Raw genomic sequence first — 25901 nt, 5'->3', positions numbered from 1 at the left:
GAATTCAAAAAAGGATATTGTACTCTCTCAATAGTTCTATTATTTGCAAAAGATCGCAATAAATTGTTGCACTTAAAGCAAAAAGGGTGGGTTGCATATAAAGAGGTCCAACAAAATCTATTTCAACAAAGCCAAAAACCACACTAACACACAACATTATTTGTTATCGCAATCCTTTTAAAGATTGTAACAAATAAGGGAGCCGTAGGATTCACTTACCTAAGAGAATAAACATCATGAATTCATTGCATACAAATCTATAACCAGATGATTTTCTCAGTGATCACTAAAACTAAAGTCAAAGCTTAAACTTGAATCACTCAGCCAAAGCACTACTAGAAACCTGTTTGCCATGGAGCAACCAAATATCACCTTAGGAATGTTACATACAGATCAGTAAAGTAAAGGGTGAAAATACGTCCTGAAATTTAAGGCACTTAAGTTGATTGCCATGTCTTTATGCTTGAAGGATTGGCCAGTAGAACAAAAGTGGATATACCAAGTTCACAGCTTCAGCTATAGACATCAAAACTTAACATGCATTTCAAATTGATTCAGGCAGACACTAGATTCCGTCGTCATTTGTCCTTGAACCCAAGTGGTTTCACAAATGTAATTAAACCCCCAGAATAATAGTATGGCCAACACCAAATATTAATCCCCTTACAAAGGCAACAGACATTAGACAAGAATATCCCAAAGCACATATGACATACGATTGAGCCTAAGAAGAGTCAACATACGGCTTTCTTCCAAGAAGAAATTCATTTAATCAAGTGACAGATACGTTCAGCATCATAATCTCAAACATGAGTCCACTAATACACCTACCAATCAACCATTACACGTGAAAGAACATCTATCACCTACATCAATCCTACACAAGGGTATGAAAATTGAAAACCTAGTGTTTCTCTCCAAATAGCCACAAAAGAAACATCCAAAAACCATCATTTTCATATCAAATTCCAAAGCACTATGGATCTCGCTGAATATTGTAAAGAAACCTGAACTTATACTTTCCCTCACCAAAAAACAGTTAACATGCTCAGAGTTTCCTTTAAACTTCAGAATATATCATAACCACATATCCTCAGTCTGTAAGACAAAATAGTAGTATTTATCTACCTAAAAGTCATATCCAATGCCCTCAAATGCCCAAAACAGCATAAACAGAAGGAGCTCAGATCCATTAGTCTTCATCATAGACAAAATACCATCTCCACAATAAGATCCTCTGTAATTGTACAACCTAAAACTAAGGTGACTGGATCCAATTTGTTCAGAGAAGAGCATGCAAGAGTGCAAGACTCGGGAGTAGAGAGAGGGTAAAACAGAAAAGTAACATCCACTGAAAGAATAAGGAGCACATAAAAGAGAAATAGGTCCTTTGCTTTGAGCAGCTACACAGCAAATGCCTTCCTTATCAAGCAGGGGATTCTACATTCCAAGGGCACCTGAGATCAGTTTGTAAAGAACCCACCTTAAGCTTAACAACAGGATGTTATAACACAAAATGCTAGTATTAAATGAGCTCTGACTTACCAAGTAATCTTTTAAGACTACTAGTAATATCCTCGTCCGTACGGACTATCACCATGATAGAAGGATTGGTAAGTATGTCCACGAAACTGTTTTAGAAACAGAATATAGAAAGCAAATATCATGAATCAGGTGAGGTAAAAGACTGATAAAAATATACATTGCACCATGGTGGAGTCTGGTTAAGATAAATTTGACACTCACATCAGAGCCATAGCCATAGCCATAGCCATAGTAATCTTGCGAACTGAAACCACCATCAGCTGCAAGGTCATCTAACAACAGAAGTACCACAATAAGCTGCCGGACAATGAAAGCATACCAAGACACAGGATACCAAGGAGATGCAACGTAATTACAAAAATACCTCTGTAACGGTTTCGACGGAGTGAAACTGCAGGGTCAGAGTAATCCAACCTTGGACGATGTCTGCTAGGCTCCATGTAATCAGGATCCTTGTCATGAAAAAAAAAAAAAAAGAAGTTAATGTTAAGAAAACCAAGCACTGAAATATTATGCTGATGCATAAAGCAACATTTCCTCCTACAGTAATGTAACATAAATTGGATCAGGTTTGGATCAAGGGAGGATAAAGCTTCCTGCTTACAGTCCTAAAAAATGGTCTCTTCATCCCATGGGCAGTTTGATCATAAAAATAAGGATCTTCGTAGTGCCTTCCGAGGAATGGCCTGTCAAATGCTTCATCAGCAAAATATGGTTGCCTCCTTAAACCATCATCCATATGACTTCTATCACCATATTGTGGTCTATCAAAGTAAGGCCGTGCAAATGTTGGATCTACATCAGATGGTGGATGGCCACCCCTGAAACCCCATCTCTCTCCTGCAAATGCAATGACACATAATGATATAATATAAATCTGATTAAGGAAAAGGCCAGGAAGTTAATTAGCTTATGACAGATGAGTTTTTTGTAGAATTGCAGCAATACTTCAATTACCTCCAAAATTTTGCCTTTCAGGGAAAGGAGGATATGGTCTATCAAATTCATGTTCAGAAAAGCCCATTCTACCACCATAGCCATGTCCACGGGAATAAAAGCCCCGACCTCGTTGAAAATTTGGTTGACCAAAAGCACGTCCACCTCGTGCAAAACCCCTTTCTGCAGGCAGTGTACCTCAATGCAAACATTTTATGCAAAAATGAACATTGTACATTAATAAGAGCTCAAAAAGATATTTACCATAATTTGTATAAGCTCCACTATTGCCACGGCCAATCCGAAACCCACCAGACATCCCTCCTTTAACAGCCTGAGTTTTGGGTAGAGGATTTGAAAGTCTTGCTCTCACTCTAATCTATAAAGATGGAAAAGAAATTATAAAAAGTACACATGATTTCCATATTAGTACAAAGTCATATGATATAGTACTAAGATCAATGCATCGCCATACTTATGAGAGCACAAGTTTTTGTATGCTCAAAGTAAACAACAGAAGAAAGTGATTAACTTTGAGTCCTTTGAGTAAAATATTCTAGCTTGGAAATTACAAATATATGTATATATATAAACATTTTTTTTAAATATGCATTCTGTCAAACCTGACCCTCAGTCTATAAAAGAAGTCAACAGAAAACTAAAATGTTTTACCAGAATACCTTTGAGTTCCCATCATTGAGCTCTGTGTTATTTATGCCTTCAACACAAGCAACAGCAGCTTCATGTGTGGTGAAATCTACAAATCCAAAGTCCTTCCTCTTTGCCGATGACATATTCCTAGCTAGAATAATCCGTACAGTCTCTCCAAAACCTTTGAAATTATCCCTTACACGATCTTCATCCCAATGAGGAGGGAGTCCATCAACAAATACTGACTTAACTTGGGCCATTACCTCAGGATCTGGCTCTGATAAAGGCTCAGCAAAAGCCACTTTGGCAGTTCTCTCCGAGTGGCCAAAAACAGCATCGGGCTTTTGAAGTCTTTTATATGCGGTCATGGCATCAGCATGACAAGAGAACTCAATAAATGCAAAACCCCGACTTAAACCTTCATGCTTAGGATCCTCAACCAGAGTAATGCTTACAACGCTTTCTATGCCATATTCTCTCAACCTTTGTCTTATCTGTTATTATCATATTCTGAAGTTAATAAGGAGAAATTTAGATAACATGAAAATGTATAGAAAATAGTAGAAATGTTACAGCTTCTTTTGTCCATGTATTACAGATATTCCCAAGGAATAATGTATCATTATCTTCGCAAGGAGCAGTCCCACATCGCTTCCCTCGTATCTGTAAAATTTGAGATTAGAAAATTGCACTTCAATTCAAACATACATGCAAGTGACAGAAAAGAGTCATACAACTGGGTTTCTCATCTCTGCCAAAACCCGGCTGGCTTGCTCTTTGGTTGCAAACCTCACAAATGCATATCCCTTATTCTTGTTAGTGGGCAATTCCTTGTGCATTCTAACTTCAAGTACCTCGCCAGCATGCTGAAATACCCTTCTTAAATCCTCCTCAGTAGCATCACGGTCCAGCCCACCGACAAATATTTCCAGCTCTTTCCTCTTCCTACGCTCATTTGCAGCGGCATTTAGTTCTGCACGTTCATCTGCTACTGCATCTGCTTCTTCACCATTGTGTGGTGTATCACCTTCAGCAAACTCCTCACCACTCAGTACTTCATGATCCACTTGCTCACGGAATGCCTCTATTCTATCATCATCACTTTCCTCTTCATAAATATTCTTTCCTTTCATCTTCTCATTGGAATCTTCCTCCATTCTCTCTACCTCCCCTTGCACATATATTTTATCCTTAACAACATTTTGGCCCCCTTCAAGTTTATCATTCAGTTGCTGTCCCTCTATTCTGTTGTAAAATTCATGATCCTTGAGAGATTTGGTATCTGCACCAATAGGTTTTGTAAACCCTGCAGACTCTACATCTTCGACAACAGCCTCATCATGCTCAACAGATTTCACATCCTTAACAACAGCCTCTTCTTGATGCTCAAGAGGTTTCACATCTTTAAGAACAGATTCTTTAACATAAGATGATTTCACAATGCTGGCAACAGTCTCATGATCCTCAGAAATTTCCACATCATTGTAGCCAGTTTGTTGATCATCTGAAGCAAAAACTACCTTTTCGGACAACCCTGCTGCCTCAGCTGTTTCTATGTCCATCATAGCATGTTTATTCACATTCACATCACCTTGATCTTTCTTTACAGGCTCACCAAAATCATCACTTGATGCTAGGTTTACCAAATGTTTTCCTTCTTTCTCAGGACCAGTCTCATCCTGCAGAGATACTTCAAATTTTGAATCCTCTTCTTTCTCCTTCAAAGAGTCTTCCATGTTTGCTGTTCCAGCTGCTGTAGATTTGGATGTCTCAACCGATGCATTTTTACCAGACTTTGGATTTTTCCTTACCACTTTCCTTACAACCCTCCGAACTATTTTAGTTCTTGAAACAGGCTTTGTTTCTAGAGCTGCATGATCAGCACAAGCATTTCTATCTCCATCCAAAGCTCTTGATCCTTCAGCTACAAGCAAATAGTATTAAAAAAAATCTTATCACAATCACAACTATAATCAAAATCACATATATTTTATCAATGAATACAAGGATATAGACACCGGTGATGTCAATGGGAAATGGTAATAATACTTCCTGGCTTCCTACTGAATAATTACATATGGGAACTGTGTGTAATACACATAGTTTCGGTTAATTTAACTAGTTTTACAAGTTTATTAATTTGCAATTTCTAAATTTATTTTGAAATGAATGTTAAAAAGAATCTCTCTTCATAGGCTTAGATTTTTTTGAAGAAAAGGAAAAATAAAACTTACCAGCATACCCAAGTATCACAGAGACAATGGGTATTATAAACAAATTTAAAGTTTATAACTAAACTTGGAACATTTTGATTGCCAAAATTACTGAGAAATTATAATCTAAAATAGTTTGATGAAAGCTAAAGACTCAATAGTCAGTATTATATACCTGCTGGTGATTGTTTCGAGTCCATCAAGTTGGGCGTAATGGCCGCTACTGATGCAGCGGCGTTGGCGGTTGTTTCGTTCGCCTTCGCCTGTTTCGCTCTTGTGACTGGGGTGCGCTTCGCCTCGTTGGACATCGGCGTCAATTCGGATGCATGCTCTGCGTCGGGAGTGTTCTGTGACTTGCCGGCGGATTTTTTCGACGGCGGTGTCTTCTTTGCCGGTGGCGTCTTCTTCGCCGTCGATGCCGCTTTCGGCGTTTCGGAGTTCGGAGTTCTCATATTTGCTGAGTAATAAGAAAAAGTATAATATATGTGATCAAATCAGATTAAGAAAAAGGAACAGCTACGCGTGTGCCCTAGCAATCTACGGAAGATGAATGCGGAGTAGAGAACTAGATACTAGAGAAAATGGAGAGAGAGAGAGAGAGAGGATTCAGAGGACGCGACAGTTGCGCAGTGCTTAGTTGCTTACGGGCTTCGGCTCAAGGGAAATCTAATATTCTGTGAGCGTGAGCCCCTTCGTATTTCCTATTGAAGGTGCATCGTTTTGATGTGGCGTATAATGGATTATAGGAATTAGATGTACATCCCGGCTCAACTACCTTGTATATAGTTTAATGGGGGTTCGTTAGGTTATTAATTTCTTTCTCGTATATGGCTATATACAAAAATTTGAGAGTGTATTTAATCATGACTTTTATAAACTTTGATACTTTTAACGATTTTAAAAGTATGATAGTATTCGATTCAGATTTTTAAAAAATCTTTAAAAATATATATTGATATAGTCTTTAAAAGTATGGGTGGCGTTTCGGTGAGAAAACGAGACTCCCTTATCGTGGTCTACCTTACAAGACCAAAGTGGACTATTGACATAATAAATATTTTTAATGTATTAAATGTACATTTTAATGCACTAAATGTTCAATTTGTAAATATACATTATTTGTGTATTGAAGTACATTATTTAGTAATATATCAAATATATATTAAAGATGAAGATTTATTAATGGTCCATAGTATTTTGCATGTGATATAACCTAACCAATACACTATCCTTCTCCAACTTGTATTTATATTAAAATTAAAATAATATTTATATTATGAATTTATAGTCCGTCATGAAAAAGTTTTAAATTAAATATTATATAATTAATTAATTATAAAGATTAAACACAATAAAAAATTATAAAGATTAACAATAACTATAAAAATATGTAAATAAATAGTAACTTTTTATTTTTTTATTTTTTTGTGATTAATTACAATCTAACCTTATCAATAGTATATGCTCAACATGGTTACGCCAACATTGTTGATTGTTTAAATTAACATTAACAATTAATATGTAAAAGACATAAAAGGTATACATATATTTCATAATATTAAATTAATAATTGTTATTGTTATTATTTAATAAAAGAAATAAAATAAAATAAATTAAACGAAAAAAAAAAAAAAAAGGGAGCCGCGGCTCCCATTAGTTTTGCCACTTTTCCCACATCGGTGGGAAAAGTGGCCTGGGAGCCTTGAGGCATCTATAAAAGGAGCCTCAAGGCTCCAAGTTAGACATAACCCTTGCCCATCCTTTGATGGGCAAGTAGCGAGTGAGGCAGTGAGCCAAATTGGCTCTTGCATTCGCGGAGCCGATAGGCTAGTCTCCACAGTAGTAATTTTACAATTTAGATTAGGTTTGGATACTGTCTTTCTCATCTGACCTCCCAAGGCACAGCCTTCTTCTCCAAAAGCTACTTTGAGGTAACTCCGTTATTGCACCACCCCTTTTTATTTTCTTAGTGAAAATTGGAATATTTGTATTCTGTGTTGTTTAATTTTATATGCATTCTTTCAACATTGATCGGTGATTTTCTTGGGTTTTTCTTCCACTAAATACTGTTGGCCTCTTTTTATTTTCTTGGTGAAAATTGGAAGTTGTATATTTTGGTTTGTCTAATTTCATATACATTGATCGGTGATTTTCTTGTTTTTTGGGTTTATCTTTCACTCGGTGATTTTCTTGTTTTCGTGGGTTTATCTTTCACTAAATACTGTTGGCCCCTTTTTATTTTCTTGGTAAAAATTGGATGTTTTATATTCTTGGTTGTATATACATTGATAGGCGATTTTCTTGTTTTCTTGGGTTTATCTTTGACTAAATATTGTTGGTAAATTCAGTTGTATAGCTTTTTGTGTTTGGGTTTTGTCTTCGTGGCATTATTGGGTTTCTGTTATTCGTTGTAATTATTATTTGTGGCTATTGTAGTTTCTTTGTTTTTTTTCTTATATAGTGGATTGTGTTGACCTTGTGTGAATTGTTATTGATTCTTTTTTATGGGGTTTGTGTGAAGTGTTTCATTTCCCCTCACGCGCACCCCTTTTTGTTTTCTTGGTGAAAGTTCGAAGTTTTATATTCTGTGTTGTTTAATTATATATACATTGATTGATGATTTTCTTGTTTTCTTGGGTTTAATCTTTCACTAAATACTGTTGGCCCCTTTTTATTTTTCTTGGTAAAAATTGGATGTTTTATATTCTGGGTTGTTTAATTTTATATACATTGATCGGTGATTTTTTGTTTTCTTGGGTTTATCTTTTGGCCCCTTTTTATTTTCTTGGTAAAGATTGGATGTTTTATATTTTTGGTTGTTTAATTTTATATACATTTATCGGTGATTTTCTTGTTTTCTTGTGTTTATCTTTGACTAAATATTGTTGGTAAATTCAGTTGTATAGCTTTTTGTGTTTGGGTTTTGTCTTCGTGGCATTATTGGGTTTCTGTTATCCGTTGTAATTATTATTTGTGGCTATTGTAGTTTCTTTGTTTTTTTTCTTATATAGTGGATTGTGTTGACCTTGTGCTTCAATACAAGGTGAATTGTTATTGATTCTTTTTTATGGGGTTTGTGTGAAGTGTTTCATTTTCCCCCACCTGCACCCCTTTTTGTTTTCTTGGTGAAAATTGGAAGTTTTATATTCTGTGTTTAAGTATTATAGTATTTAATGATTTTTAGTTTTCAAGTACTTTATTTATTTTTTTAAATTATTTTAAGTGTTTAGTGTTCTTAGTTTTTAAAATGATTTTCAGAGTTATTTTTTTTAATAATATTACATTATTATTTGGTATTTCTATATATTGTTTGCTTATACATTTTAAAAATGATTTTCAGCATTTTTGAAGTATTCATTGTCAAAGGTAAGCCATCGACTATTTTGAAATTAGCAATTAGCAAGTATCATTTTTTGTTTTGAAATATTGAGGTTTTCAAGTATTCTTTTTAATTTTTAAAGTTCTCTTGTTTTGAAATATTGAGGTTTTCAAGTGTTCTTTTTTATTTTTAAAGTTCTCTCTCCCTCTTTTATTCATTATTCGTTTTTGGTATTCTTTTTACTTATTTTTAGTTTTGTTATGTATTTTCGTAATTTATTTTACAATTTTGTACATATATTATATTTCTTTAATTTCTTTTTGAGTTATTTTTAGAGATTTTTAAGTATTCCTTTTAGTTTTTAATTCGTCATCTAGAAATGTGCTTCAGTATATGATGGTGGAAATTTTGTACATATATTATATTTCTTTAATTTCTTTTTGAGTTATTTTTAGAGATTTTTAAGTATTCCTTTTAGTTTTTAATTCGTCATCTAGAAATGTGCTTCAGTATATGATGGTGGAAATTTATGAATGATGTGGAGTAGCTCTGGTCTTAGTGATTACTGTGAGTATTGACGAACCTTAAACAACTTGTTTATATTTTTTAGGTTATAGATGAAACCAACAAACTAAAGATTTATAATCATGAAAACTGCAAATGTTTGTGTTATGCCCTAATTGGTTTGCAATGACTACTGTCCTTTTTGTTTTTTATTTTTTTGTTCTTTTTTATTTTACCCAATTGCCTTTCCAAAATTGAATGTTTGTTACCATTTGGTGCTTTTAAATAGGGTTGCTTAAAGACAATATATACCCTCCACTTCAGCCACTTCAACCAATTGATGTCAAAGAGCTTCCTATCAATCCACCATATAGATTGAGAGCCACAGATTAGATAAAGAAATTCGTCATTGCATAATGCATAGCAAATTATAAAACAATTAATACAAAAAAACTAACAAAATTAATATAAAAACAATTAATGAATTGGGCTAAACATTTTCAGTGGATTTAACTTTACGTAAACATCATTAATTATCGTGTAAATCAAGAATTCAAGAATCCCTCAAAACGGCGCTGTTGTAATAAGATGTATTTAGGCCACATTTCCTTAACTAGGTATATATACTAAAGGAATATATACTGGGACATAGACTTCTCTTCTCAATTATATAGTCCTAATACTTCTCTCTTCTCTATGCATATGAATTTTCTTTATGGATTAATATATAAAGAACTCATTTTTCCATAATGGCAAACACTCTTGTAATCCGAGAATAACTATTTAAAAGTAAATGTAAGAACACAATGGATTAAGTCCAAACACCCTCTCAAAGTAAGTTGATCCAAAATATTATGGGTAATTTAATGTTGTATTTTGCAGGTCTCCTTGATTGATGAATGGCTTATTGCTGCTAGGGAGTAAAGTATGGAGTTAGAGGTCCAAAAGCATAGGTTAAAGAGTGTGGCAGAACAAGTTTATGTTAATTCTTATTCATTTCTTCCATAAAAAGTTTTTCACTTTTTTTTTTTCTCTACAATCTTTAATCTTCATTACTTTATTTATTCATAATCCAAATTTCTGACATGATAGCTGCGTTTTCAATAGAAGAACAAGAGCAGGGAGAGTGCAACCTCTGTGTAACTCTTGTGATTCCTTGTTTGGTGAGATGGAATTGTAATTTCAGTCCTACCAAACTCATGGTGGAATTGCAATTCTGTTGAATCCTGTTGAACCCTGGAATTGTAATTTCATGGTAAATTACTATTTTACTATTTTCTTATTATTATATTATTATACATGGACATTTTAATCTTTATTTATTTCTTCCTTTTCAATTCTCAATAATCATTCTCTTACTATCTACTATGTTATTAAAATTTCATTAAATTACAAATCCTTTAGTCCCCAATTTTCTCCTTCCAATCATACGCACTTGCCAGTTGCAAAAGCAAGCAACAACCATAGAAATGCAGTGTGCAACCACAGTGCAACTTTTGCAAGAACCAGTACTTATACAGAATCCAAACCCTTGTGAACCTAGTTACCCAACCTCAAAACATCATAAATATTGTAAGTTTTTTAGTACCTCAAAGGGATGCCGAAATGGCTCCAAGCCTCCAAATGCCACTTCTAGCATGATGTGGACTGTGGAGGCTCCTGATGCAAAGAGAATGAAGGCATAATAGGCTAGCAGCATACCTATGGATGATCTTTAAGCAGGAAAGTCTTCCATAAAGAAGTAGTTTTTTTTCATCATAGACATCAACCACACAAACCATAACCATTCTTTATAGAGGATTTGGAAAGTTTCAGAAGCAGCAGCTGCCAGGACAGTCTTGCAACTTAGTGTTTGGGTTTTACTCCGGTTATTGAACAACAACAAAATTAAGTAAATAAAAAACAAAAAACCAAAAAAACTTAGCTTGCAGTAATTTGTGGAGTTATGAAGGTCCATAAAAGATTGTCATAGACTGAACTTCCTCTAATGACAATCCATATTTATGCTTAATATTTCAAACTTGGATTTCAAGTGTTTGTCATTTTGACGTTCAGTCTGCAAATAATACTGTAAAAGTATAAACTTTAAAAAAAAAAAAAACAAAAAACAAAAAAAAAAACGCACACACAGACACACAAAGTTTGAATTAAGACCAGCAAAATGGACACTGAAGGAGATTCATTGCCTCAGTGTTTCTGGAAAGATAATTGCAGAGGCAAGAAGACCGTGACAAAGCCTCAGTTATTAAACTCCAAACTGGAAACCTATTTATGCTCAACAAGATATTACAAGCTAAATGAACAGATTTAAAGTAATACTAATGACATTAAACCTCAACCAGAAGTCCAGAAATAGGAAACAAAAAATTATTTGAAGCTATGTTATATTAACAATCATTCCATAGCCATTCCAAACAAGAATTTAACGAGTATTAATCACAGAACAGCTCACACTAGAGCAATGACGCAAGCACAGCACTTGCATGGAGTAAATGTTTATTGCAATAACACACAAAATGCATTGAATTTCTACTTTCTCACACACAAAAAAAAAATTAAAAAAAAATAAAAAATCAAGCAGCAGAACACAATACCAAAATGATAGGAGTATTGACCAATCATGAGAGCAATGCACATCTTAATGTTCTTAAATCCCTAACTCACCCTAAACTTCACACCAAAAGGAAACAAAAGAATCCCCAAAAGGAAGTAATATTAACTGACAATTTTCTTGATGTTATCCATGATAACACAGCTGTTACCATCGGCATAAAAATGGCAATGTTTTCTAGTTAAAAATCACTAGTCTTTGTTAGGCTCAATAACCTAAGTACCAACCATGGTTGAAGAAATCGCTAGGGCCGGTGTATTTTTTTTATTTTATTTTTTATTTTTTAAAAATTTGTTTAAGCATTTTTAATTTTTTAAAGACTACTGATTATAAACTATATAATACTTTAATAGTTAGTTAACACTAAAATATTAAATATTAATCTAAAAAATATCTTAGAGTTTGTACAATTTAAAAGGTTATTCGCTCAAAACAATGTTGTTTTGAGTAAAATAGCCCATTAAAAAAAAAGAACAATAGCTAATCGGCCGACTAGGCGGCCTAGTCAGCGCCTAGGAGGCCTAGGCAGTCAACGCCTAAGAGGCCTAGACGGTGCTTAAGCAGCCAAGTCGGTCGGTCGCCTAACTGGCCAGCCGCCTAGACCACCATTTAAGGTGATACGCTAGGCATCGACCGGCGCCTAGCGCCTTGGCGGCAATTAATTGGTGCCTAGGCGGAATTTTTGCAACACTGGTAGTCTGGTACCAACTGAATCTTCAGTCTGTAATGGAATTATGGCTCATCATCATCCTGTTTGCTTGATTATGTGAACACTGATGTCTGTGTCAACAGTGTCACTTGTCTCACCAACCTTTCATGAATACGTTGTTGTCACAAAAGATTTCTGCATCTGACTCCTGCCAAAAGGACCTGCATAAAATAGTTATATGTGAGGATATTTGTGTTTGCACTCAAAATTAGCCCATAAGAAAGCTATTCCAAAGAGATTTGTCCATGAGTCACAATAGTAGTAACACACATAGCACATAACTATAGACAAAACAATTTGCCCGGGGATATAATACCTGACATTTTACAACTGAAATTTGGTCTTCCTAATTCATTATCATTATATCCTGCTAATGATACCTTACATGCTTGTTCACATTCACATCACCTTGATCTTTCTTTACAAGCCCGCTAAAATCATCACTTGAGGCTAGGTTTACCAAATGTTTTCCAGGATTTATCAGGACCAGTCTCAGCCTGCACAAATACTTCAACTTTTGAATCCTCCTTTCTCCTTCAGAGAGTCTTCGGTATTTGCTATTCCAGCTCCAGTAGATTTGTATGTCTCAACTGAAGCATTTTACCATAGTGTGGATTTTTCCTTACAACCCTTCAAACAATTTTAGTCCCAGAAACAGGCTTTGCTTTTAGAGCTGCTTGATCAACACAAACATTACCATCTCCATCCAAAGTTTTTGATCCTTCAGCTACAAGCAAATAGTGTAAAACAAAAGTTCTTATCACAGTTGCAACTATAAAGAAAATCACATATATCTCATCTATGAATTGAAAGATATAGACACTGGTGATGTCAAAGGGGCAATGGTAGTAATATTTCTAGACTTCTTACTTCTTAGTGTTATGGATGGGAACTGTGTTGAAGCTGTATAGTTTTGATTAACTGAACTAGTTTTAAAAGTCTATTAATTTGCAAGTTCTAAAATTATTTTGAAGTGAAGGTTAAAAGAAAACTTACAAGCACACACAGTGAGAGTGGGTATTATAAACAAAATTATATTTTGATTGCCAAAATCAGGAATTTTTTTTTTTTAAAATAATAATTTCAAGTTTCAACATCCGTTTACTGAGAAATTATAATCTTACATTCTTACAGAGACAACACTGCAAAACTAAAGATCAAATGAGCAAAAATGATTTCATGAAAGCTAAAGACTTAATAGTCGGTATAATATACCTGCCGTTGATTCAGCAGCATTAGTGGTTCGCTCTTGTAATTGGGGTACACTTCACCTCGTTGTACATCAGCGTCAATTCAGATGCATGCTCTGCGTCGGGAGGGAGTGTTTTGTAACTTCCCGGGAGATTATTTCTCTGGTGGCGTCTTCTTTGCCAGAGATCCCGCTTTCGGCGTTCGGAGTTCTCATATTTGATGAGTATGAAAGATCAATGCAGAATAGAAACCAGAGAAAATGGTAGAGAGAGGAAGAGACATTTTTGTTGTGCTTAGATTTTTTTTTTTCTGAGAAAAACAGCACTTTCATTAACTCAAATCATGATACAGATCGTTGACAATAAACGAAGGAGGGTCAATCATCCACTCCTGACGTACAGACATAGAACATGCTTCCCTAGCTAACAGATGGGCAACCATGTTCGCAGTACGTTTAACATGAGAGATAGTTACATGCGACAAAGAACCTAACATATCTTTAATATCTAAAATTAAGAGACCTAACATATCTTTAATATCTAAAATTAAGAGGCTAAAAGAAGAAACACCATCATTCTCACTAAGTTGTTGAACAACCTGCAACGCATCAGTTTCAATCTGAACTTTTGTGATGCCTTTTTCCTTCAGCCAACTCAATGCTTCCCTTACTGCCATTCCTTCCACCTCGCTAGGGGTAAAAACTCCATTTCCCGGTACACTGATTGCAGCAATAAAATTCCCCTTATCATCCCGAAGGACCCAACCAAGTCCCATGACGCCGCGACGTTCATCAACTACCGCATCAGAGTTCAGTTTCAACCAACCTGAACTTGGTTTCTCCCATTTCGCTATCCCCTGGTTAGTTTGGCTCCTCCTGTTGCTGTCTTCTCCCACAATGCTCCTCCAATCAGATAAGAAAAACTTTCCTTCCTCTGCCACCACTTTGCTAGAAGAGGTACGTCCGTTCCAAAGCTTGTTGTTTCTTGCATTCCATATTTTCCAGCAAATAGTGATCATTAGGCTGATTTGTTCTTCCCTAAGAGTGCTGATATGATGCTCTGCCCAATCTGAGAAGGAACTAAAACTGTTTGTTCGCACTGGCAGAGTTGAAAATTTCCAGCATTCCTTTGCAAACTGACATTGAATAAATAAATGTAGGATAGACTCATCTTCCCTTTGGCACATTTGACAAGTGACAGAACAATTCACACGTTTAGCTCGTAGAAGATCAGTGGTTGGAAGACAGGCTGTAGCAGCTTGCCAGATAAACACTTTAATTTTTCTAGGAAGATTAAGTTTCCACATTGTGGCCCATTTTTTCTTTTCAGAATGATCAGTTCTTCTTGTGATTGCCCCATAGCAGCTTTTGACAGTGAACAATCCTTTTTTATCTTCCTTCCATATTAGCTTATCCTCCCTTTGCAGCACTGACAGTGGAATACTCATAATTAGGCTAGCATCTCTATTGTTAAAGATGTCTCTCACAATGTCTTCATCCCATTCATTTATTCCAATCTTCATTAGGGAGGAAACAGGAGCTTCCTCAAGATACGGGAAAGGGGGGGTTTGAATCTCGGCATCTACCTGGTTGGAAAGCCATTTGTCTCCCCATATTTGAATAGCTTTTCCGTCCCCTACTCTCCATCGGCTATGCTTCCGGATAATATCTTGCGTCTCTAGCAGACTGCTCCAAATGAAGGAAGGATTTCCCTTTTTGTTTGCCTCCAAGAATGAGCTACCTGGATAATACTTTGACTTGTAGACTCTAGCAACAAGGGAGTTGGGATTTTGAATCAACTGCCAAGCTTGCTTAGAGAGCATTGCCAGGTTGAAATCTCTAAGATTCCTAAAACCAAGACCCCCCCAATTCTTCGGGGGGGTAAGCTTATTCCACTCCTTCCAATTTATCCCTCTTCTTCCTTCAGTTTCCCCTCGCCACCAGAACGAGTTCATAGCACTCTCAATTTCCTTGATCATCTCCTTTGGAAGTAGAAAAGTACTCATAGCATAAAGAGGTAGAGCTTGGATAACAGTCTTTAGAAGAATTTCCCTCCCAGCCTTAGACAGAAGCCTATGATTCCAGCTTTTCATTCTGTTCATTATCCTCCACTTAATGAACCCCAGACAGCTTCTCTTATTCCTACCTAGAAGCAAGGGCAAGCCCAAATAATTCTCATCAACACCCTCTTTTCTCACTTCCACAATGCTCTTGATTTGTTCCCTCATTTCAGCTTTCACATTCGAACTGAAGGATACTGTTGATTTTTCATAGTTGATAATTTGACCAGAGGCTTCCCCATACTTCTTTAACACTTCTTTAAGGGTTTTACCTTCCACTTGATTAGCTTTTATGAAAATGAAGCTATCATCGGCAAACAACAGGTGAGAAATCTTTGGTGCCCCCGAAGCTATTCCAATGCCATGAATATCCCCTTTAGCTTCCCCTCTCCGAATCATAGCACTAAGACCTTCAGTGATTAGAATAAATAGGTAAGGTGAGAGTGGGTCACCTTGTCTCAAGCCTCTCTGAGGAACTATAGGGCCAACTTCCACCCCCTCCTGAAGGATGCTATAGGACACAGTAGATACACATTCTGTAATCAAGTTCACCCATCGCAAATCGAAGCCCATTTTTATCATAACGGCCCGAAGAAAAGCCCATTCAGCCCTGTCATACGCCTTACTAACATCCAACTTGATGGCAGCGAAACCCTCCTTACCTTGAGTTTTTCTTTTCATAAAGTGTTGGGTTTCATATGCGAGCATAACATTATCTGTTATTAACCTGCCAGGGACAGACGCGCACTGGTTTTCAGAGATTAAATTGCAGAGCAAAGGTTTCATCCTATTAGCAAGGACCTTTGAGATTATCTTGTAGAGGACTCTGCACAGCGCGATGGGTCGAAGATCACTCATCATCTCAGGCTTGTTCTTTTTATAAACAAGAACAATATGAGTTTGGTTAATACCTTGAGGAAGTTTCCCGGTAGTGAGGACCATGTTGCACAGTTGGACAATATCACTGCTCAAGATATCCCAATAGGCTTGGTAGAAACCTGGATTTAACCCATCGGGACCTGGTGATTTACCTTGTTGCATACTGAAGGTGGCTGACTTCACTTCCTCAAACGAAATTTTGGCTAGCAGGGCTTCATTCTGTTTTTGTGTAATCTTTGAGTCAATACAATCAACAACTTTCTCTAGATCTCCCGGGACAGTTTGGAAAAGATGTTGGAAGTAAGAGATCATTAATTTGTTCAACTCTTGACCCTTATCTCTCCATATACCTTGGTTATCTTTAAGCCTTTCAATCTTGTTTACCTTCCTCTTTCCCCTCACCACATTATGAAAGTATTTAGGGTGTGTTTGGTTCGCACATGGGAATCAGAATCGGAATGGGTATCAAATACTTGGTAAGGGTAATGGGTTTTGGTGAAAGTATTTAGCATGTTTGGTAGTTGGGTGGAATGGGAATGAATATTAATAGTTGGGGAAGAAATGAAGAAGTGAAATGAAACCCTTATTTAATAAGGGTATGGGTTTTCCCATTAATGTGGTATTCCATACCCATAGTAGCATTCTCAAAACCTATCAACCAAACACTAGCAATCACTTTCATACCCATTCCCTATACCAAAACCCCCCAACCAAACACACCCTTAGTATTTTCATCCCCTTCTTTGTACCACAAAATCTTAGCGCGCTGTTTCCAGTACATGTTCTGTTGATTCAGGACTTTTAAATAGTTCCGTTGAGCTTCAGCAAACTTCCTCAAACTCTGTTGATCACATTTTCCACGCAAAGATTCCATTTGTTTCCTAGCCAAACTCAAATCTGTGGCGAAGTCCTTTGTGAGTCCCTTACTCCAATCCCATATAGCCTTCCTGCATCTATCCAGCCTTAACAAAACATTATCCCCTTTAGACTGCTCCCAGTTTCTCCACATAACTTCCCTACATTGAACTTCTTTTATCCACATATTTTCAAATCTAAATCTCCCCACCCTACTACACTCCACAGAAGGGATAAGCCAAAGAAAAAGAAGCAAATGGTCACTTGAAGGGACCTCCACCGAAGTAGCCCTTGCTCTGCCAAAACTCTCAAACCAGTTAACAGAAGCTAAAATTCTATCTAATTTTTCCTCCACCCAATTCTTTGTTCCCCTCCCTCTTTCCCAGGTAAATTGGTGGCCCTCAAACTCTAATTCATTCAAACCACTTTCCTCCACTGCTTGAGAAAACCCACGAATGAGCCAGTTGGGATGAGGGTTTTTACCTCTTTTTTCCTTTTGGTGAAGAAGATCGTTAAAGTCACCCATTAGAAGCCATGGAAGCTCACTGCTCTTCGCCAAATTTGTTAGAAGCTGCCATGATTCCTTTCTACGACTTCGTTCCGGCTGCCCATAAAAACCAGTAAATCTCCAGACAATAGAGCTATTGTCAAGCTGGACATTGGTATCAATATGATTTTGAGAGAATCCCACTATTGAGAGTTTAATATCTTCCTTCCAAAACATAGCCATACCTCCCCCTCGGCCAACTGGATCCACAACAAATAAACCAAAGTAACCTAGTTTTATTTTTAGGACCTGCAGATTATGTTTACTAGAGATGGTCTCCATTAGGAAAATAATACAAGGCTTTCTTAAGTGGACCAAGTCCACCAAAACATGAAGTGTCTGTGGATTGTCAACCCCACGACAGTTCCATGATAAGATACTCATTGTTCTGTTCTAGGCGAGCCTAAACAAAAGGAAATAGCAGAGGAAAAACAGCAGGGGAAGTAAAACAGCATCCTGAGAAAGAAATCTCAAAGCAGAGTGCACTTTGGTTGGTGGTAACTCAATAATTGGTCCATGAAAGACTGGATAGCCAAATACAATAATAAATGAGGGATTTCGTTAAATGAAGAAAACTAGAGAGGTAATAGTAGGGAAGTAAAACTCATCACTACAGACAAGAGGAAGAAATTTGGGCTTTACTGGGTAAAGTTAAACATGTGTGAACATAGGAGCAAACTATTAGAACTCGCCCATTTACTCACTTCTCTACTGCTCTTTTCAACTGCGAGGGACATAAACAGAAAAAACCCTAGGTTTAGCTGGATTTGATTACCATTCAATTGAATGAAAACTGGAATGGGAATCGAATCGAATCGAGCCGAGCTGAAAACAATGGCTGCTATTCGTTGTCTAAGATGGAGGTTTCTGAGGAGGAATCATCGTCGTCGGCGCCGGCGAGTAGCTCCAGGTCACCGTGGTCTTCCACTGGTGTTTGAGCAGGTTTAGGGACCTTTTGTGGCAAACAGAAACTGTCTACTGTCAAATAGCTTTGTCTTTGCCTTAGTGACAAAGTGCTGTTTAGCTGCTTCTTTTTGTTTCTTTCTTTTTTTCTTTCTATTGCCTATTGTTCTTCTAAATTTCGTTCCAATTAATGAAAACATTAGAAGAAGCCTTTGGACCATTCCAGTATCCCTTTCAGCTACTAAAAAATTTGCAAGGAGGGGACTTGGTTCATCTTATGAGAGGTGGAGCACTTAGGGGAAGGGCTTATCTCCCAGACTCCCATGGAAGGGAACAAAGCAGTTGGAAGAATTTTACGATGAAAAATTTTAGAGGTCAATCAATTCATGAAACAAATTTATATTTATTTCATACTTTTTTAGTAGTGCTGAGTTGTTAAACCATAAACACAGCTTCCACTAGCTGCCATATATCATCATAATTTTTACAAAAGTAGAACTTTGCATTGGAATTGTGCGACAAATCCCAGGATAAAAGCTTGCATTTCTCATGTGCCCCTAATTCCAATAGAAGAACGAGAGGAGGGAGAAGTGCAAACTCTTGTGCTTCCTCAAAGCCAGTTGCAAAAGAAAGCAACAGCCATTCGAGTGCAACCCTTGTGCTACTTGCCCAGTGAGGCTAGTTCAAGTGCTCAAAAAGATGATTCCAAGCTAAAATTATAAGATTTAACGGAAAATAATGACATTAAACCTCAACCACATTGTATTAACAACAATCATTCCATAGCCATAATAACACACAAAATGATGCAGCACTTGCATGGAGTAAAATGTTTATTGAAATAACACACGAAATGCATTGAATGTTTACTTTCACGCACTCCCAAAAAGAAACAAAAATCAACAGCAGTACAAGCTACCGAAATGATAAAGAGTATTGAAACCAATCACAATAACAATGCACATGTTAATGTTCTTAACTCCCTACTCACCCCAAACTTCACACCAAAGGGAAACAAAAGAATCCCCAAAAGGAAAGCATCTTAGCTGACAATTTTATTGATTTTATCCGTGGTACCCCATAGCTCTTGCTATGGGCATAAAATATTAAAATGACAACGTTTTCTAGTTAAAATCACTGATCTTTGTTAGGATCAATATCGCGAGTACCAACTGAATCTTCAGTATGTTGTGGGGCTCATCATTATCCTGTTCGCTTGATTATGTGAACACCGCTGTCAGTGTCCACAATGTCACTTATCTCACCAACCTTTAGTGCATACGTTGTTGTCTCAAAAGGTTTCTGCATCTGACCCTTGCCAAAAGGACCTGCATAAAATAGATATAAGTGAGGATATTCATGTTTGCACTCAAAGTTAACCCTTAAGTAAGCTTTTCCAAGGAGATTTGTCCATGAATCATAATAGTAGTAAACCCAAATACGCACATAACTATAGACAAAAATTGCCCAGGGATATAATGCCAATATTTCACAACTGAAATTTGGTCATTCCTATTTCATGATCATTATATCCTGCTAAAAGCTAAAAGGGACAATTTTTTCAGAATCTAAATATGTAATAAATTTTAATGATCTATATTTTTTGCTTCATTCCTTCAATGTGACTTATGTCATTACCTGAATAAAATGTCTAATTAATGAGTGCACTATCCTAGTTAAACTGGACAATTCTGGTTAACCCCTTATTGATCATTTAGATGCATAATACTACTTTTCACTGTCATGCACTTGATTTAAAAGAGCATCAAAGATGTTCAATTATGTGTCCAGAGATGCCAAGGGAGCTATCAATAACTGGAGATCTGCCACCATAAACTTTTCAAAGTATTTTATAGAGAAAAGAAAAAGAAATGTCAATATATGGATTCCATATTAGTCTTCTTCTTTCGCACAAAAGTGCCAATTCCAGGTTTAACTTAAGTGGCAGCAATGGGCATTGTCAGGCATAAAGTGTAATGCAAAAAGCCAAAGATGGAAAAAATTACAGACAAGATACAGGAACGTGTAATGTGATCAAGGACCAAAATAGAATAAGGCCTGGTACCAGAACATAGAAGTAGCATTAAGAAGGCAGGGATCAAAACTCTGAATGCAGCAATGGCCATTGTCAATCATAAAGTGATATGCAAAAAGCCAAAGACGGAATTACAGACAAGATACAGGAATGTGTAATGTGATCAAGGACCTAAAAATAATAGGGCCCTGTACTGAAACAGAGAAGTAGCATCAAGAAGGCAAGGTCGGGGGGCGAACCCCAACTGAGTTGGTCAGGCTGTTGGCTTGACAACCATAAGGTTCCAAGTTCAACTCTCAGTTGGAGTAGCCTATTGGCATTCTTGGTTTGAACCGATTAGCTATGGGCAACCTAGGCTAGCTTACTTCTTTTTTGGTCTTTGCTGGCTAGGATTTACCCAGTGCACACCCTGCTACGGGCTTCCCTCATCACCCAAAAAAGAAGGCAGGGATCAAAACTCTGAATGTGGCCATCTGGTCAGGAAACTAGCATGAGTTCTGGATAACACTATTTTGGGACTGCAAAGGTGCTTGTTAAGAGAAAAATAATATAGCCAAAACCAATTTGCTCAATTTTTTTATGCCAACTCATAATAGTCATGGAAAAGATTACAAAAAAGTACAGATCCTTGAGAAGTTAAAGAGGCAAGTTGTAATTATGACTGACAGAAAGAAGGGCAATGCCTTGAAGAAAAGTTAACAACAGAATATCTCAGAGAGTGGCTTTTGCACCGATGGTTTACCCCCCACAGTTTTCTTACTTCAAGTTATCAAAGACCAAATTTAGCTTCTTCACAGGCACAGAAAACACATTTTTATCCCTATTCCACAGAAAAATCTAATAAAGGAAACCTCTGTATCACCTTTCCCACTCAATAATAGACAATCTGTCTATAACAATTCAAGGGAAAATGTTTTCAGCATCGACTACATAAGGAATGGATAAACATATTTAAAAAAACGTAGCTAAGAGAAGGCATGAGTAAATATAGGTCTTCACTAGTTGCCAAAAACTCAGTATGAAACTAACTAATTTCACAATCAAAATTCACCTGCAGCTTCCTAGAACCCTAGCAGATTATAAAAGCAATCCCAATCCAGTTAATTACGCTAATATTTTACTCGTTCTAAGCATAAACACACAACGTATATGCATGAAGAAAGAGAATATAAATTAATAAAAAAATGAAATAGGTCGGAGGCAGTTGGTGAGAGTAACTGACCGAGATCGCCGCCGCGCTTGGCGGAGCTGCAGTCGGAGTAGCGGGCGGCGACGTCGTTGAAGTCGGCTTTGCCGGAGACGATGTCGTCGCGGAGGGCTTTAAGTTGTGCGACGGCCTCATCTCTGGTGGTGTTGGAGATGACGGCGCCTTCTGGATCCTTCCAGGACGACTTGCGACGGGAGCCCTGGTGCTTTATGAGTATGTGGGAAGCCCTAACCTTGTCGCCGGATGAGGATGACATTTTGGACTTCTTCTTGTGCTTGTCCGCTCGATCCGACGATGAGATCGAACCCTTCTTCCTCTTCCGATCCGACTCTATTTTCACAGACGCACAGAGATGCAGCTTAGCCTAATTCTTAGTATAGTTCGTAATCCTGGGCTCGCTCAAGTCCACATATTCAAACATGGAACATCCTTGAACAGTTCGGCTTACAAAATTTACGTTTGGTAGTCCCTCAAATATCGATTGTTGCTAAATCAGTCCCCTGACTTCTGAGTTTTTGAAGATTACATCAAAGAGGATGAATTGGTCCAGGTGAAATTTTTTTTTCAACGCTTGTGTGCTTCATTTACTTGTACAATGTTCTTGGAATATTGTACTAGGTTACCCAGTGAGGTCAAAACACAATTTAAAGTGCAAATGGAGAGTGTTGTGTAAAAACATTGCATATCTTGGTACATTTTAACTTTATGCTTTTTAATTTTATAGTCAATTAATAAAGACATGTCAAGTAAAAGTAACAATAATGATAATATTTTTTTGTTGTTGTTGTGTAATATATCTTCATTAAAAAATTATAGATATACTTTTTAAAAATTAAAATAAAACATGGTGCTACACTTTATTATTGATAAAACATGCTCTTAATTGAATAACAAATCAAATATAATTGTTGGGTTATAGGGCACTCCAATTAGTCCAATAACCTAATCAGTAAGCACATTAAAATATGTTTCCGAGCCTAATTAGTTAAGTCAATCACAACCAACTAGTTGGGGCAACTTAGACGAAAAATATCTATGACGGTCAAACTCCCTAAGAATTTGATCCTTCAAGAACTTTCCTAAATCCTACTACCCAGGTGATCATGATTGAGGCGCAATAAGGTCACACCTAACAAGATGCTAAGCTAGTTGGGAGATACAAGCTAACACTCCATCTTACAATACCATCGAGCAAGCTAACAATTCGTCATCCCTTCTCTATCCGTATGAACACGTCACATCAACCTCACTTGTCATAAGTCATCATTTCATTGGATTAGACCTCAAGTATAAATATGTATCATCTACCTAGTTGACAGATCATATCCTACACACTAAGACATATCTTAATTATGTACTAATTAAACTACTCCATGGTGGCCAAAGACCTTGTGGTCTAGTGGCACCCAGTGTCCCGGAAAACATTCTCACATGGATGATGGGAGTGGGTTTGAACCTCAGTGGACTTGGAAAACTACAACATGACCAGTTGACTTTATACTCATCTAAATAATACATCATTGTCTCCTTATCTATATTTCAATAGTGTAACTCTATATTATAATATACGCGCTATCAATAACATATAACATCATGTGATATTTTTATTATTGGAGTACTTATCACTTTTTTTCTTTTTCATTGTGATTTATAACTATGCAATAAACTGATAAACCTAAGTATTAAAATTTGTAAACATGATAGACAAATGACAAAGGACAAATAATATTTTTAATCACACAATTATTTTGAAACTGTTAATTTTGTATCTAATTATTTAGTATATGCAATTTCACACATCAATTATCACCAAAAGTTGCTATTTTGGTTACCACATGATACCTATATTTCTCTATCATTATTTTGTGTATGTTATTGCTTGAAATCGTATGTAGTGAATTAGTATGTTCTTCACAAGGGTGTTGAGTTTTTAAGAACCATCTCGGAGGGATTGCGTTGCCGTTTTATAACAACTTAACTGTAGATGGTAAATAGTCAAATTAAATGGCATTGAGTTGGTGGCTTGGTGCCTTGCAAACGTTTGCATGTGTGCAAGATTGATAGTGCAAAGGAGCAACCTAGGTCAATATTGTTGTGATGCATTGAACACTCATTTGAGATGCATTATTCTGATGTTTGTGCTCGTAAAAAATGTATGATTTATATTGAGCGTTTTGTTATCTAGTGACAACTAATTTAATGCACAAATCTTGAAAAGGACAAGTTTAATATTATTTTATAATTTGTATCTTTTAAAATTAAAATTTTATCTTTTTAAATTTAATGTCAAATAAAATTAACAATTGTCTGTGAGTTAATTGACCAAAATCGTTATTTTGTGCATATACAAAATAATTAAAAACTAAAATAACTACTTTGTCATGTCATAAAGGGATTTTAGGAGGGAAAAATTGAGACAACAAAGCATTTTCCTTTGCAATAATCGTGGAAGGAAAAATGTTGACAATTTGTCTATAAAGAAATATATCAGGAAATAGAAATAAGAAAAACATCAACCGTTGGATTAAAACTTAATCCATCGCCACACGAGTATAAAAGAAACTTTTGCCCTAATGCAGAAGTAACCGCGCGGGACATATTTTTGGATTCTCCAATTTCGCCTTACCGCCGAAGGAGAGCTAGGTGACGGTGCCGGTTACGGCGAAAACGCTGTAGCGATGAGTCGGAGCTTGGGGATCCCGGTGAAGCTCCTCCACGAGGCGACGGGGCATATCGTGACTGTGGAAATGAAGAGCGGCGAGCTCTACAGAGGAAGCATGGTGGAGTGCGAGGACAACTGGAATTGCCAGCTTGAGAGCATCACTTACACTGCTAAGGTACTTCCACAATATCTACATTTTGTAAAAATACATATATATTTGATTTGTAGAAGTACTATTTTCCTTTGTGCTGTAGTCGGCTCTTCCGCATGATTAAACCCTAAACCCTAGGTATTTTCAATTTGACTGCGCCTGCTTCAAGTTCTTGAATCTTAATGCAGTATCGAGTTTCGTGACATATGACTAGAATGTGGACGTGAGAAATGAAACGGCATTACTGTTCTCCTGTGATAATACAAGTATTTAGTCTTGATGTAGCATAGACAAGCATTGTGACGTGTCAGTGGTATTACATGATTTTGCAGAAAGCTTGAAGCCTTAATTATCAACAATATTAGCACTCAAATTTAAAGTACTTGTCCTACAGATTTCCATGTGCATGTAGTTTATTGGCTTGAGAAATAAAGGGATTAACACTTGGTATAATAGTAGTTTTGAACTCTGCAGGTCACATGACTAACAATAAACTCTACTCTAACTTGTCTGGTTCAATGATTTTCCGTTTGATGCACTTTGAAAAAAATTAAGAAAATAAAATAGAAAGAGAAGTTAGCCATTGGCAATAGAATTGGAAAGGTCCACCTGCTTGGGCTTAACAAAGAATCTACTCATGCATCAAGCAAAATGAAAAGATCTATATGACTCTATGAGGTTTATACTCAAGTGTATTCCATCTCTAAAATCCAAGTTGCCTTCGGTGAAATCCTGTTTGAACTGGGCTGTTTTTGAATTAACTAGATGAAGTGGACAACTAATACGTGCATGCTTCATCTTTCATTAACCGTTCTCCTTGGGAGGGCACAAAATAACAAAACTCTTCAACACAGTGATGAATTATGTTGTGTGTGTGTGTGTGTTTTTTTTTTTTTTTTTTTTTTTTTTTTTTTTTTTTTTTTAA

General features: G+C 36.5%; 3 protein-coding genes and 1 long non-coding RNA gene across 5 annotated transcripts in view; 2 read left to right on the top strand and 2 right to left on the bottom strand.

Moving 5' to 3' along the window:
• Positions 1-953: 953 nt before the first annotated feature.
• Positions 954-6087, bottom strand: LOC116013461 (nucleolin-like). Of its 2 annotated transcripts, XM_031253235.1 has the most exons (12): positions 5991-6087; positions 5521-5802; positions 3867-5056; positions 3706-3795; positions 3162-3626; positions 2746-2860; positions 2503-2664; positions 2150-2385; positions 1910-1997; positions 1747-1817; positions 1546-1631; positions 954-1457 (listed from the first exon to the last, which is right to left on the bottom strand). In XM_031253235.1, exons 2-11 carry the CDS (start codon positions 5795-5797, stop codon positions 1566-1568), a joined length of 2760 nt encoding a protein of 919 aa, XP_031109095.1. In that variant the 5' UTR covers positions 5798-5802; positions 5991-6087; the 3' UTR covers positions 954-1457; positions 1546-1565. The 2 variants fall into 2 exon arrangements, with proteins under 2 accessions (XP_031109095.1, XP_031109094.1); XM_031253234.1 differs by lacking the exon at positions 5991-6087 and having other exon boundaries at positions 5521-5984.
• Positions 6088-7090: 1003 nt separating this feature from the next.
• On the top strand, positions 7091-10490 carry LOC116012587. The gene is made up of 2 exons (XR_004097157.1): positions 7091-7276; positions 10051-10490. It is a non-coding gene; the product is annotated as an uncharacterized LOC116012587 (long non-coding RNA).
• A 9223-nt stretch (positions 10491-19713) lies between these two features.
• On the bottom strand, positions 19714-22563 carry LOC116014282 (peptidyl-prolyl cis-trans isomerase Pin1). The gene is made up of 2 exons (XM_031254308.1): positions 22179-22563; positions 19714-20249 (listed from the first exon to the last, which is right to left on the bottom strand). Exons 1-2 carry the CDS (start codon positions 22417-22419, stop codon positions 20125-20127), a joined length of 366 nt encoding a protein of 121 aa, XP_031110168.1. The 5' UTR covers positions 22420-22563; the 3' UTR covers positions 19714-20124.
• Positions 22564-24750: 2187 nt separating this feature from the next.
• LOC116012308 (small nuclear ribonucleoprotein SmD3b-like) overlaps positions 24751-25901 on the top strand; it is a 3270-nt gene continuing 2119 nt past the window's right edge. The window contains exon 1 of the mRNA XM_031251824.1: positions 24751-25000. Coding sequence (XP_031107684.1) covers positions 24842-25000 — 159 coding nt within the window. The 5' untranslated portion in view covers positions 24751-24841. The remainder of the gene's footprint in view (positions 25001-25901) is intronic.

This window comes from Ipomoea triloba, chromosome 3 (genome assembly GCF_003576645.1).
Source record: "Ipomoea triloba cultivar NCNSP0323 chromosome 3, ASM357664v1".
Classification (NCBI taxonomy): domain Eukaryota; kingdom Viridiplantae; phylum Streptophyta; class Magnoliopsida; order Solanales; family Convolvulaceae; genus Ipomoea; species Ipomoea triloba.
The sequence above is the reverse complement of the archived record's forward strand: the minus strand, read 5'-3'. Positions and strand labels throughout refer to the sequence as shown.